The 14236-nt window shown below is 41.2% G+C and overlaps 1 protein-coding gene across 1 annotated transcript in view; it reads right to left on the bottom strand.

The window, feature by feature from the left end:
* Positions 1-1295: 1295 nt before the first annotated feature.
* The window catches only part of syn2b (synapsin IIb), an 89428-nt gene continuing 76487 nt past the window's right edge, over positions 1296-14236 (bottom strand). The window contains exons 10-13 of the mRNA XM_030419154.1: positions 10061-10237; positions 9789-9855; positions 4619-5483; positions 1296-3435 (exon numbers count right to left, since the gene is read on the bottom strand). Of these exons, the coding sequence (XP_030275014.1) occupies positions 3282-3435; positions 4619-5483; positions 9789-9855; positions 10061-10237 (1263 nt within the window). The 3' untranslated portion in view covers positions 1296-3281. The remainder of the gene's footprint in view (positions 3436-4618; positions 5484-9788; positions 9856-10060; positions 10238-14236) is intronic.

The raw sequence follows: 14236 nt of genomic DNA, 5'->3' as shown, positions 1-14236 counted from the left end.
TCAATGTACTCTTTTCATAAGCCCTTCCTTACGTGGTATGTAACCATATCTCTCTATGCCCCAAGTCAACCCAGTCGTCAGAATAATTGTTGGCAATGTATGTTCTGCACGCTGTATGTTGCACTTTAGGTTTCTTTATGTTATTTTTCTCTTTTCTATAGTCACAACACTGAGGTCTAGTTATGGTTTAGGCATAAACACCACTTGGATAGGGTTAGGAAAATATTGTGTTTTGGCATTAAATACCTGTTTGAATCGCCGCAAACTCAGTTGGAGATGTCCAAAGGTGACATTGTAAGCAGCTGTTGTTGTCACCAGCAACACTGCTGGAGATTACGACGGAGTATTAGGGCCAGACTAAGAGAAAAAAATATATTTATTTTTTTTTTAAATTACGAGAATAAAGTCAAAATATTACGAGAATAAAATAGTCATTTTATGAGAACTCTTACAAGAAAGAACAGTCTTCCTCCTGCGTTAAAATGAGGAATGTTGAGTATCTTGTAAAGTTATACTGGTATCGGTTTCACAAATGAAAAATCTTAATCTTTTGGCAAATCAGCATCAAATTATCATCTGTATCAGGACTTTGAAACGATTGTGCAAACGACTGTGTCTATTCCGAAGAAAGAACTGGTCACTTCAGATCTTGATAACTCTATCGAAGCTTTTTTCTCATTAAAACGACTTTTTTTTCTTGTGTTATTATTACATTATTCTCGTTTTATTACAACATTATTCTCGTAACATTACGACTTTTTTCTCGTATTATTACGACGTTATTCTCGTATTATTACGATTTTATTCTGGTAATATTATGACTTTCTTCTTGTACTATTACGACTTTATTCTCATAATTACTTTTATTTTTTTCCTGTTAGTATGGCCCTAATACTCCGTTGTACGAGATGACCTGACTTCCCGTTAAAAACACCCTTTCTGGGTCCCCACAAAACAGTGGGAAATTGTCAAAAATATCCACTCGTTTCACACCCAAATGTTAAAATGCAGTCTTGAAGCACGGGCAATGGCCTGGCAACCTTGTCACCTGTAACTCCACCACCATCCCCTCCACTTTAGTTAGGTTAGAAGATGTAACGTGAACATTATGTGACAGGTTTAATAGGAATGTCAGCAAACAGCACATGACATGGCCAAATGGTAATATGTCCCTGTTTGCAACACAGGCTTTCTGTTATATATCATGCATTCGTCAGCATTGATAATGTTATTCATTGCTTTCACAACATTTTTGTGCGTCCCTAAAACGAAATGCACAGCCGCCAGCATGGATCTTACTTAGTGAATCAGTGGAATGATGGAACCACATCTTTATTAACTTTTATCTGTACAGAAAAAAACAAAAACATTACCAGTCACCAGATCATGCAAAGCAGTATTGCGTCACAAATAAAAACACAATACAAAACAAACAATATATATACTGTACCATAAATATGGAGCCTCAAAAAAATAAATCAATCGATCAATATATTACAAAAAATAAACTCCTGAGATGACACATACATACATACGTACAAATACAATATGTTATAATTTTACTTTCAACATAGTACTGGAGATGGATAAGCAGACAGGTTGATATGCGGTTTTTAAGTTGTTTTTGTATTTTTGTATTTTTTCTTTTTACTTAACTTGAAATGCAGCAACTCAACTGAAACTGACCAGTCAAGGTGCTGGGTTCATTCCAGGTTGCCTTAAATTCAGTCCCACGATAAAAACAAGGTTTGTCAGACAAAACCAACAGCTTAATATGACGTATTAATCTGAAAGTCAGCTTCTGACTGCAGCGCAAAGCAACCTGGAAAGTCGCCATTGAACGGAACCTTAAAGGGAATGTAAGAATAAGGTATTTAACAGATACACATGTCCTGTATGTATGATCATACTTATATTTATGATGGGGTGACAGCGCTCAACAGTCATGTCGAGGTGTTATTGCACTACTGTCTCAATGTCTTTTTCATGAGAATAATCAACAAATTACAATACTGTTGATAGATCTACACAGAGGTGAAACAAGAGATCACCAGTCACAGCTACAGACATGAGTCTTTTTTACTCTTCGAAATTGCATTCACTTACTTTTTAAGGATTGATTTATTCAGTCTGGTGCTCTGGGCCAAATCCCCAATGCACCCAAAGTTACACGATGCAATCGATTTTTGCCCTCAATACTTTCAAACACTTGAAGCAAATTAATGGATTTCGAGTTGTAATCGACCCAGGCCTGCACAGCTAACACATGTAGCTGTGATTTGAAAACATGTTCACAATAAGGCTACAACATCTAGAGAGAGAGATTGAGAGAGAGAGAGAGAGAGAGAGAGAGAGAGAGAGAGAGAAGGAGAGAGAAGGAGAAAGAGGCAAACGGAGGGAAAACTCAACACTGATAGAGCTCCCACCTGCTCCAAAAGTCACACCGAGCCACTTGGAGGAGCCATGCATAACAACTGAACACAGAGGAACATACACATATTTCCAACTCCCTCACACGACAATGAACTTCAAGGCTTGTAAGACGAAAAAAGGGGGCAGCAATGATGAGCCCAGTAGACAGTGGCCAAGGACCAGACACACAACGGCTGGATTTACACAGGAAAGATTGTTTTTTTTTTTTACTCACATACTTTCACTTAATGACCAAAATTGATTCACTGTGGGAGAAACCATCAAATGTCAAATATCTAATATATATATTTTTTAAAAACGTGTATGAATCCAGCCACTGAATGAAAGAGTTATGTCACTGACAACAGCTGATTGATACAAGTTACTGGATTTTTTTTTTTATATTATTGGCTTATTTCCCATTTAGTTATATATGTTTGTATTTATATACTGTATATATATATATTATGTATATATACTGTATTTACATTCCATCTGTAGTCTCTACTGTTATACCTCCATATACTGTGATCCTTAAAGTGTGCTCTGGGAAAAATAGACATTTTGTTAATCTATTCTATTCTATTCTATTCTATTCTATTCTGTATCAATGACGTAACTCCTTCAGTCCAAGTACTCTGGCACAGCATCATTAGCTGAATATCCCAGCAGGCCTCACTGTTACTCACACAGTGAGGCTGAAAAGGGAGGAGAAGAGGGACGGGAACGGAGGGGATACAGTACAGTTAACACACAAAGTTTAATCTCAGACTGGTTCACATTTAATGTCAATCAAGTCATCACTGGCCAATAGTTAAATGGGGATGGGCCAGAATCAATAAGGAGCTGACTACGGGTTTCGGCTGTGACTAGTCAGAGAAAAGGCTGGCGAAGGACTTTCGGAGGTTGCGGATGGTCTCGGCCTTCGCCTCTTCTTGTCCATCACCTCCGGAGCTCGAGACCCCGCGGAAGAAAGAGGAGTCGCTGAAGGCGTTGAAGGCATTGGTCAGGGACTGGGACTTACTGGGGAGGGAAGGGGAGGAAGAAGAGATACAGGAGAACAAAGGGGGGGAGAGGAGGGAAGGAAGGAAGGATGCAGGGAAGAATGAAGGGGGGAGAAGAGGATTTTATGAATGTTAGTAAAGGAAGTTAGGGGGAATGATATGGAAGGAAGACAAATAGGGAAATGTGTAGGGGGGCCAAAAAGTCACAAAAACTTTATTTGTACAATTATCTTTGAAAAACATCCCAAATTGTTAACACTGTTATTCATACATAAGCAGTTTATTAACATATAATAAATTGTTTATAACACATCTGAATGTAGTAATAAGCAGATATAAGGACAAGTGCTCATTAATGTACAGTATTTTAAATAATTCAGAGCTTCCTATGAAGGTATGTATTTCATAATCAATGTTATATTGTCATTTATTATTGGTTTATAGTCCAGTAGACATTAACGCAGAGGACAATTCATCAATAAACACATAAAGGGTAACTCCACCTGTATTAAGTATTAAAGTATGTGTGGAATGCGTTTGTGAAAAAAAGTATAAAGTCTTAAGTGACTCCAGACGAAGCTAAAAGTACTCTTGTAAGTGATGTGACTCAGTGGCCACGTTGCATTGTGGGTAATGTAGACACGCTGGTCTAACATTGCACTCCCAGTGCTGTTCGACTCATTATGGAGAGTTTAAAAAAAAAACGTTATTCCACATATTATTCCTCCTTTAAAAACCCGAGGCCTACATTTCCCACAATGCATCTTAGTCACTGATTGACAATGTTGACCATTTATTTCATATTACATGCAGCTTCCTCGGGAGCCACAAAGGGCTTCGTACTACTTTTTTCACATATGTGGTAGTACTTAAGACAGTTTAATGGGTACAATTGGTGGCGTTGCCCTTTAAAATCACTGTATATCTGCCACATATCTGCTTACAACTACATGTTAAATGTTTATATACTGCTTATGAGTGCTAAATAGGGAGCTATAATAAAGTGTTACCCAAAGACTTACCAGTTGGACTGACACTTTAAAAAAAAAAAATTCTATTGATCATAATTGGAATTAAGTGACATACATTATCTTTCTATAGAGTTGATTTTGAATGTAATTTTGTATCCTAAACACAAAGTATGGCCCATTGAAATGCATGTCATTGCATTATCAACAGTGGGTTGATAATACGGCTCTTACTTCAGCAGAGGATGGGTCTTCTGCTGGGATCCTGGCTGTTCGTCCACAGAGGCCTGACCCTCAGCGGGGGCCGCGGCTGCTTCAGCTGGGACAGGCTCGGGGTTTGGGGAAGGAGAGGGTGGCTTGGCCTGGGGCTGAGCCTTGGCTGGAGACTGGACATTAGTTGGGGACTGGCTGACTTTGGCTGGGGACTGAACCTGTGCTGGGGCAGGGGCTGAGGCAGCATCTGAGGCCTGAGTGGGTGCTGGGGCTTCGGCGGCAGGTTGAGGTTTGGGCAAAGCTTTGGGAAGAGGTGGGGTTTGTGGCTTTGGCTGGATCTGTGGCTTTGAATTCCTGCGTACCGGAGGGATTGGCTTTGCAGGTGGTGTGGGTTTAGGGGGCAGCTCTTTTGGTTTGCCAGGAGCTGGGGATGGGGAGCCCTGAGGCTGAGGCTTGGGCTGCTCTGTGGTAGGAGCAGCGGCTGGGGGAGTAGCTGGAGCTGGTGTTGGAGCAGGAGGGGAGGCTGAAGGTGGTGCTGCTGCTGCCGCTGGTGCTGCTGCTTTGGTTGGGGGAGAGGCCGGAGCTGCTGCGGCTGCTTTAGGGGATGATGGTGAAGCTTTAGCTGGGGATGACGGTGAAGCTTTGGCTGGGGCTGAGGAAGAAGACTTTGTGACGGATGGGGCTCTTGTCATTGGGGGAGGCCTCGGCACTGGAGGCTTGTTGACCGAGCCGGCCCTCTGGATTGGACCTGGCTTCTGAGCCTGAACTGGTTTCTGAGCTGGACCTGGACCAGGTTTCTGGGCCTGGACGGGCTTTGGTACTGGTTCAGATGCTCTCTTAGCGGACTCTGATGATTGCTCTACACTCTGTGATTTCACTGGCGCACCTAAAAGATTGAGAAAACACAATTAAATGAGATTACAGTTCAATCGCTATATAACAGATAAGGGCAAATAAAGCAAAACAAAAAAAAGCAAAAGGACAGGTAAAGATATAAATAAGCATGATTATTTCTTCAATCTAGCTCCTGTTGTTTTAGTGCAGCACTTAGAAAACCAGCCGTCTGTAACACTCACCAAAGACCAAAGCAGAACATGATACAGATATGAGTTTGAGCCTAGACATGCCCATTCACATGATGACCTCTCACATTCATAGAAAAATCCTAACCAACTCGTCTGGAGCCAGGGACTACAGTGACCAGCAGGGGGCAGCAGACCAACAGTTAAGAGAAGGTGTGGTGACTCGCCTATCATGCCAAATATCAAATGTTGGTTGCTTTTATGCACAACAGCTCATGTGATGTAAGGATGACATGTGCTGATAAAAAGAGGCAACAACAGGAAAGGAAAGTAAATAAAAGATAGGAAAGAAAAGTAAGAGAAATGATACAATCAAAAACAAATATGAAACAACTTCAAATCTCAAACGCAGGCAGCAGAGCAACTCATCACGCAGCACAAAAACACCGATCACACATGCTGAGAAGGAAGAGACTGGGCAGGGATGAGTTTCCAATGACTCATTATTCACTTTCCAGGATGCAGGATTATAGTCTTATAGTAGTTGTTAAAAAGGAAAAATTCTGCCATCATCTGCTCACCCCCTTGCCGAAGGGAAGTCTGGTCAAGCTTTACAGTTCATTTAACATTTCTAGAGCTTTGAAGCAAAACAGTGCTGCAGCATTCTCCTGAATAACTGACGCAGATGGGGACTTGTCCGATGTTACTCAAGTCTCTGAAAGTCCAGAGATCCCAGATATATTTTTGAAAAGACTTTATTCACAGCCTCAATGCACGGTTGAACTTTTGCTTCCACCTCAGACGGGGTGCACGTTAACCCTTTTATCTTAGCAGCCACAGTGAAGATGTCAGCTGCAAAAAGGTTATAAATAAAATATTTTTATAATATTTATAATATTTTATTTATTTATTCTAGGAGACTTGGTCATGCCGGACGAGCTGTATGGAGCTGTTTTTTAACATTTTAAATCTCTATCCACATAGCGTTGAGCAAATAAAGACGGAATTTTCCATTTTGGCTGAACTTATCCTTTAAAGCCTTTTTTAAAAGACTGAACAAAGTTTGGAAGGAGTATATTAATTTATGATTACTGTATACATTTATATTTAGAGTTAAGGATCTTAATGTCACTATATACATGATCTTGTTCACATGCTATGATCACTACAAAAACCTTCATGAAAAGTCATCCCAGGCGTATCTGTAGGGCAGCTAAATGGCTATGAGTCTTACGTTTTTATCAGCTTTGTTTGAGAGTTTGTCATAAAGCATCCCAATGGTTGCTTTGGACTCATGGCACATAAAAACCAAAGAAAATACCATTTGTACAAACACAATTTGTAAAAGGAGACAAACAATTTGCTTGGATACAAACCCTGAACTGGTCATTATGTTAAGCTATATTTGTTTGTATATTTCTCATAATTATACGTTTGTTAAATGCTTTTCTGAAGAGGCAGTTCAGCTATGTAAGCGAACACACTGGCCTTTTAAACCTGTGTTTCTGCTAAACTAAACCTCTTTATATCAATTAAGAAGGATTAAAACAACTAATATTTACAGCCAGATAGTGTGTTAAGATCAAATATCAGACATTCAGTGGTTCAGAGTTCCAAGCAAATGAGCAATGACCATGCACAGAAAGAAAAAGATGCATATTTTCTTTGAGACTTTTCATTAATCATGTCACCAGGCTTGATAATTGCCAAGAAAAATATGCATTGTGTACCGTATGAAGCCACTTTGTCTTGTCTCAGGTATCGTAACACAGAACATTTAGGGTTAATTTACAACCAAAGACAACACTGAGCAGTTATTCACAAAACATTCAGGTCTTGGAAAAGGGGATTTGTTGCTTGACAGGAAGTTTTGTCCACCATAAACTGATTTTCACCGGAACAATAAACATGATTTAAAGATGACAAGAAGGATTCAAAAGCCGAGCACCATCACTAAGACAGAAACACGACTGAGCTGACCAGAACTTGCATAGTGATCATGAGCAGCACATTTAAAGGGTAACTCCACCATTTTAACAAATTAAAGTATGTTTACAGGGCATGGGGAGTATTTATGCATGTGAAAAAAGTAGTAGGAAAAGAAGAAGCTGCATGAAATCTGAGAAATTGCCTCCAGTGATGTCACTCAGTGGCTAAGTTGCTTTGTGGGTGATGTAGGCGTCAGGTTTTGAAAAGCAGCCCACTGATCCAGCATAGTACTCCAGTAACACTGTTGGATAGCTTAAAAACAAATGATCTAAATTGATGCAGCAGAACCACAGATATCGCCTTTTTAATTCCACACATTCTTCTTCCTTTTCAAAACTTGGTGCCTACATTACCGAAAATGTAACTTAGCCACTGAGTGACATTGCTGGAGGGAATTTATCAACTTCCTCTGGAGCAACAGAAAGCTTTATACTACTTTTTTCCTGATAAGTAGCAGTTATCCTCAAAACCTGTAAACACACTTTAATGTGTAAAATTGGTGGAGTCGCCCTTTAAGAAGCGGTTTTCATTACTTTTCCATTTAAAAATACATATAAAATAAGACATGAAACAATAAGCTCATGTCTGCCACTGTCGAATCAGTAAGATTCAAATAAATTTAACTTGAAATCTGACTTGCACATATTCGTCTCTAACTATTCCTGTAAAACATAAAAAGCTGGCATTCCTTAAACAACCAGCAGAAATACATATTGAACACGACATGGACTACCTGCACATCCATGCAAAACGACAAAAAAAAAGGAATTCAAGATAATAGATACATGCAAACACACACAACGAAAACGGTACAACAACAACAACAACAACAACAACAACAAAAACAACAACAACAACAACAACAATAATAATGGCTTTGTTAATTGAGCATGTTATACCACTGCTTTTATCAGGCACATTTAGTTTTAACAGCCCTGAGCACAAACATCACCACACTCACACAAACACTATGGCTGCAATTAAACCCAACAGGCTGGATAAATGCACTGCACTGTACAGTTGTTTGTTAAGTCAAGTGGTAAAAGTTCTAACAGACAGCAGAAATCTTCTGCTTTTCTTGGACCCAGATTACCGCAGCGATCATCACTATCTACGCTGAATCCATGAAACCAGTGTGTTAGTTTAAGGCAATGATGACGGACAGTTCTACCTTTAAGGAACAGAGGTAAGGATGCAGATATAACACAAACTGCTCTTAATCCTAAAGGAATTATTTCGGAAAATGCACGTTCATTTTCTTGCCAAAAATTAGATGGGAAGATTCACAGCACAGCAGGCCATTAGCTTAGCTTAGCCTGGGTAAAAGACTGTAAACAGGGGGAAACAGCAAGCCTTGCTCTGTCACAGGTAAGAAAATTCATTTACAGCCATCTCTAAAGCTCACCAAATAACATGTTATATCTTAGTTAATTTAATCCCTCTAGTAAATAACATTTTTTCCGGGGGAAGTTTTTTCTCTGATGGCAGTGCTCCTTTTGCAGACCAGTTGCAGCAACAAAAAGAGGGCAGGTAATGCTTCTGCAAACCACTGATTCATGATGTTTCTACAACCCGTGTCATATCACATGATCAGTACATGTGCCAGCCAAATGAGGAGGTGGATGGGATGGTGATTGAGTTACAGGCAAGAAAGCTGCCAAGTCACTGACCGCAGTCTGAGACTGCGTTATACCATTTGTGAGTGTGACACTCCTGGGTACTTTGACAGGATGCCGTGGCAATTTCCAGTTGTTTCCGTGGTGACAAAAAAATTATATTTTTGACCAGATGTCAGGACATCTTCAGCTGTTTGTAGCAACCAATGCAGGTATTTTTTAGCCCAAACATGATCTTTTCCAAATCATAACTAAGTTGTTTTTGTGCCTAATCCACAACCAGATCATAAGCACAGAATTAAAACACAAAATGAAAACCTGAACTAAAGTTGATATATATCCATGCTTTGCAGAAACATACAGTGACAACTTTCGTTCTGCTGATCGAGCTGTATTTTGACAGAGGATGTTAATTCTTTTTAAATAGCAGCTACTTTGTTTCGGAATAATCTCTTCAGATGTCGGATAGTGTCCTAGAACTGTTTCAGAGAGTCTTTCCCAAGGCATGCTTTGGCCCTACAGTGGCAGCACTTGTATTACAATGGAGAGAAGTGTCAAGACAACCTTGAGGTTGAGGGCGCTGGCCCGAGGTCCTGTTTGGATCTGCCAGTCCTTCCTTCAGGGCAGCACTCTGGGAGAGAGTGAGGAGGCAGGAGAGAGACAGAAAGACAAAGGGAGGGAAAGAAAGGCAAACATGGTTAAGAGAGTTCTGGTAAAGAACATCTTGGGTTGTGCTTCTTCTTATACAAGAATTGAAGCAAACGTTATATGAGCATGTGCCATTACAGATTTTAATTTTAGGTCATCCATTCTGTTGGGTTTCACACAGCTTCTACCTGTTGGGGCTGGACAGTAGTTGGCTTCTGGCCTTGAGGGGAGCGAGCAGGTGAGCGGGAAACACTCGCTGACCTGGTGACCAGAGCTTGATTCATCTTAGCATGCACCACCTCTGAGATGAGCTGGCGGTCCTCCACCTGGTGATCACCAATCAGCTGCATAGATGAACCCACAACCTGGACAAAGAGGACACAGAAAATCGGGATGGTTTTATTGAAAAGATTACATGACTGGAATGTTGTTGGCCCAGACTGGCTAACGAAGTCAGGACAGACAAACAAAGGAGGTTAAACAACACAGTGGTCTTGTGTGGTAGGTGCTCTCTGGTGTGACGGTAACTTCTCCAAATGGAACATTTGTGTAGTATTTGTCTAGATTTGGTTACAGTAGTGGGTTTTAGTTTAGTTATGGATGGATTTTTTTATGGATACAGAAAGGTTATGTTTTGAAATATATGATGATATATGAGATAAATAATAAGGAATAAATAACAAATATGACGATTGGTTAAGAAGGAGGAGGAAACAAAACGAACAAACCTGTCATCTTTATTTTCAGTAGCTCAAAATAATTTATGATTTTAAAGGAGGTCTAAGTATCTCTTAGGGTTAGGGTTAGCTGGTTAGCATGCTGACTTAAATGGATCACTCTGCAAATAGACGTCATAATATCATTAACTGTTCTTCGCGCTCTGTTGATAGTTTTAGTTAATTTCTGAACTTATGAAAACTAAATTCTTGCATATTGCACCTTTAGAGGGACAGGTGCTGTCTGAACCGTCTGTTCAGAAAGAGGGTGTACAGAGGTACTGCAGCAATAAACAGCATGAGAAAATGTGTTTGTTTTTTTAACATTTAAGCATGTGAACATTTACAAGTAGAAACCCAAAATGAGCATTTGGGACTTTTAAGGAGCAATCAACATCCATGTAAAAGGATTTCCACCCAGCAATTTTACTACAGCATTATAGAGACCAAAACACTTTACAAAACAGTAGAGATGACTCATGGGGAGACATGTTTTTCACATCTTTCCCACTTCAGTGCTTAATCTACCTTCTACCAAACTGCTGACTATTATGTCCTGACGGTCGGGCTGTTTAAAAGTGTAAGTGGGATGTTTAGAAACACTGCTTATACTGCATAGACTGGGTGTTGGTGTCACTGTGGCTCCTGTATCATCTCCCTCTCCATCCTCCTCAGACTCTCTGACTGGTCTTTGTCATCATAATTATCCAAACTTTGTCATGCTCACTCCTCCACTCATTGTCCCTCCTGGAGTTTCCCACTCAACAGCCTATTGTACCTGTTTTGTCTGTATAAACCTCTGTTTACTACTGGCTTTGAGTCATTCTTGCCTACTAGTTTTCATCTGTGAGTTTTAAACACCTACCTGTCTGTGTACCTGCTGCCCTGCCTCACTGCCATTGGATTTATTTGCCTGTTTTGACTGCCGGTCCATGAACAAATCTAAGCTTATTTACTGACTTTCAAACTGTTTTGAAACATATGTGCAGTGTCACTTGGTCCAGCTATTCATTGTCAGCTGTTGGAATATTAACAAAAATGGACCCAGTCAGTCCAGCTTCTACCATGGACCTACACCATTGAGTTACACTGCACCTACTGCCAAAATGCATCCAGAGAGAAGCAGCTGTCTCTATAGCACTCCAGTTTGTGTCCTACAAACCCGGGCTCGTTGAGTTGCTCCCTGAGCTGACAGAACTCTTGGCCATTCAACACTTCAATCCTGTGGCCAAATGAGTCCCTGCTCCAGATCCGAAGTCATTCAATTCTTCTCCAGTATCTTTCAGTTCCAGTTCGTTACTTCTACAGCTTCATTTCTAACTAGCCCATGTCCTGCACACCTTATGATAACTCTCTCCTGGCTCTTCTGGAAGCAGCCTTGCCACTGTCCTCTCAGTTTCTGGTCCTCTCAGTTCCCTTTGCCTCAGAGTCCCAGCAAGGATCATTTGTAGGCTTGTCTAATCGGGTGCAAGTATATTTCCATTAGTTCTCATTGCTCATTCTCCAGCCATCCTACTGACCAGCACTCCCCAGGGTTCACTCAGTGCGTTTACATGACACTCAAGAAAACCAAATTACTGGGTTAGTCCGACTATGATCGGATTTTTAAGATGCATGTACACATCTTAGTCTGACTAAAATTGGACTGGATCGGATTTCTCATAGTCGGATTAAAACACCTACAGTATGTTCACATGCACAGCTTAGTCGGATTACAGCCATAGTTCGACTATGCTACTCAATCGGACAACTGCAATTGAGTATACGTGCCTGTGAGTAAATCGAATTATTGGCCAGAGCATGTCATACCCCGGTATGACAGGTGGCGCTGTACCCATTTCAACTAGTGGTAATAGAGCCACCTCCGGCTGACCTCTTTACGTCACCAGCAACAACAAACTCTACCTCGGCATTCCAGAAAGATGGTGTACGAAGAGCGAGACAAAGCTACATCTTTGTACATTATGTATATGGTGTACATGATAATTACACAAACTAGATGCACAATGGTGCTCTTGCTTGCGGTTATTTCGGAGGAAAGACACCGCCGCTGCCATCCTTCTACTTCCGGCTCAAGGCCATGGGCAAAAAAATCTTGAGCCTGCGCAGAACGCAAAATATAATCCCATCTGATGGAACGTATACATGCACGAGTAATGCGACTATCAATCGAATAATCTAGGTTTTTTAATCCGACTATGAGAAATCCGATCCGGTCCGATTTTAGTCAGACTAAGGTGTATACATGCATCTTAAAAATCCGATCATAGGGGTGCCGTTTAGCTCAGTGGGTAGAGCGGGTGTCCCATGTGCAGAGGCTTTGTCCTCGCTGCAGTGGACCCGGGTTTGACTCCCGGTGCAGGTCCCTTTGCTGCGTGTCACTCCCCCTCTCTCTCATCCTGTTTCCTGTCCAAGTCTTCAGCTGTCCTATCAATAAAGCCAAAAGTCCCAAAAAATATTTTTAAAAATCCGATCATAGTCGGACTAACCCAGTAATTCGTTTTTTTCGAGTGTTATGTAAACGCACTGCTAGATTATTAGATTGAATAGTTGCATTACTCCTGCATGTATACGTTCTATCAGATTGGATTCGGATTTTACGTTCTGTGCAGGCTCGAGATTTTTTTCCAGGGGCTGTGAGCCGGAAGTGGAAGGACAGCGGCAGCGGCAGCGGCAGCGGCAGCGGCAGCGGCGTCTTACCTCTGAAATAACCGTAAGAAAGAGCGCCACTGTGCATCTAGTTTGTGTAATTATCATGCACACCATATACGAAGTGTACAAAGATGTAGCTTCGTCTTGCTCTCCGTACGCCATCTTTCTCGAATGCCGAGGCAGAGTTTATTGTTGCTGGTGACGAAAAGAGGTCAGCCGGAGGTGGTTCTATTACCACTAGTTGACATGGATACAGCGCCCCCTATCAAACCGGGGCATGACATGCTTTGGCCAATAATTCGATTTTCTCACTGGCATGTATACTCAGACAATTGCCATAGTCCGTTTGAGTAGCATAGTCGAACTATGGCTGTAATCTGACTAAGCTGTGCATGTAAACGTTCTGACTGTTGTCCACTAATGCAGTCAAAAAACATGTCTGGGTGAAATTCATGTATACTACATTAACAGGCTCAAGGGGTTTCTTCCTTTCTTTTTCTGTTTCTCTTTTCACCAGAACGATCTCACTCACAGACGAGCCGCCGCCGATTCTACATGCTCAATCGTCCTAAAAACCACTGACAAGGGCTGTCCAGTGCCAACAGTACGGGACACACCACACTAAATAGAGCCACAGGCGCTCACTTACAATTCCAGCCGGCGTTAGACATCAACATGAACCCGTCTCTCTTTCTGATCCTGACCCTCTGTCAAAGCCTGAACCAGTCTCAGTCTCATTCTCTGAGGCTAAGCGTGTCTCTGTATCTGAGTTTGAGCCGGTGTCTCTACATATCTGAGCCTGAACTTGACTCTCTGTTTTGGCTTGAGTTATTTTCTGTATTGAGCATCAACACACACTCCTGCCCACCTTCTCAGGATCTTCTCCTGGCTCTCACTACACACCACCAGCACCATCTTACATCTGTGGCAAATGAGATTGGTTGTCCATCCGTGACCTGCCACTTCTGATTTGACTGTACTAGCTGTGCCACAGTG

Source organism: Sparus aurata, chromosome 6 (assembly GCF_900880675.1).
Source record: "Sparus aurata chromosome 6, fSpaAur1.1, whole genome shotgun sequence".
Taxonomy (NCBI): domain Eukaryota; kingdom Metazoa; phylum Chordata; class Actinopteri; order Spariformes; family Sparidae; genus Sparus; species Sparus aurata.
This window is presented reverse-complemented; position numbering and strand designations above follow the sequence as displayed.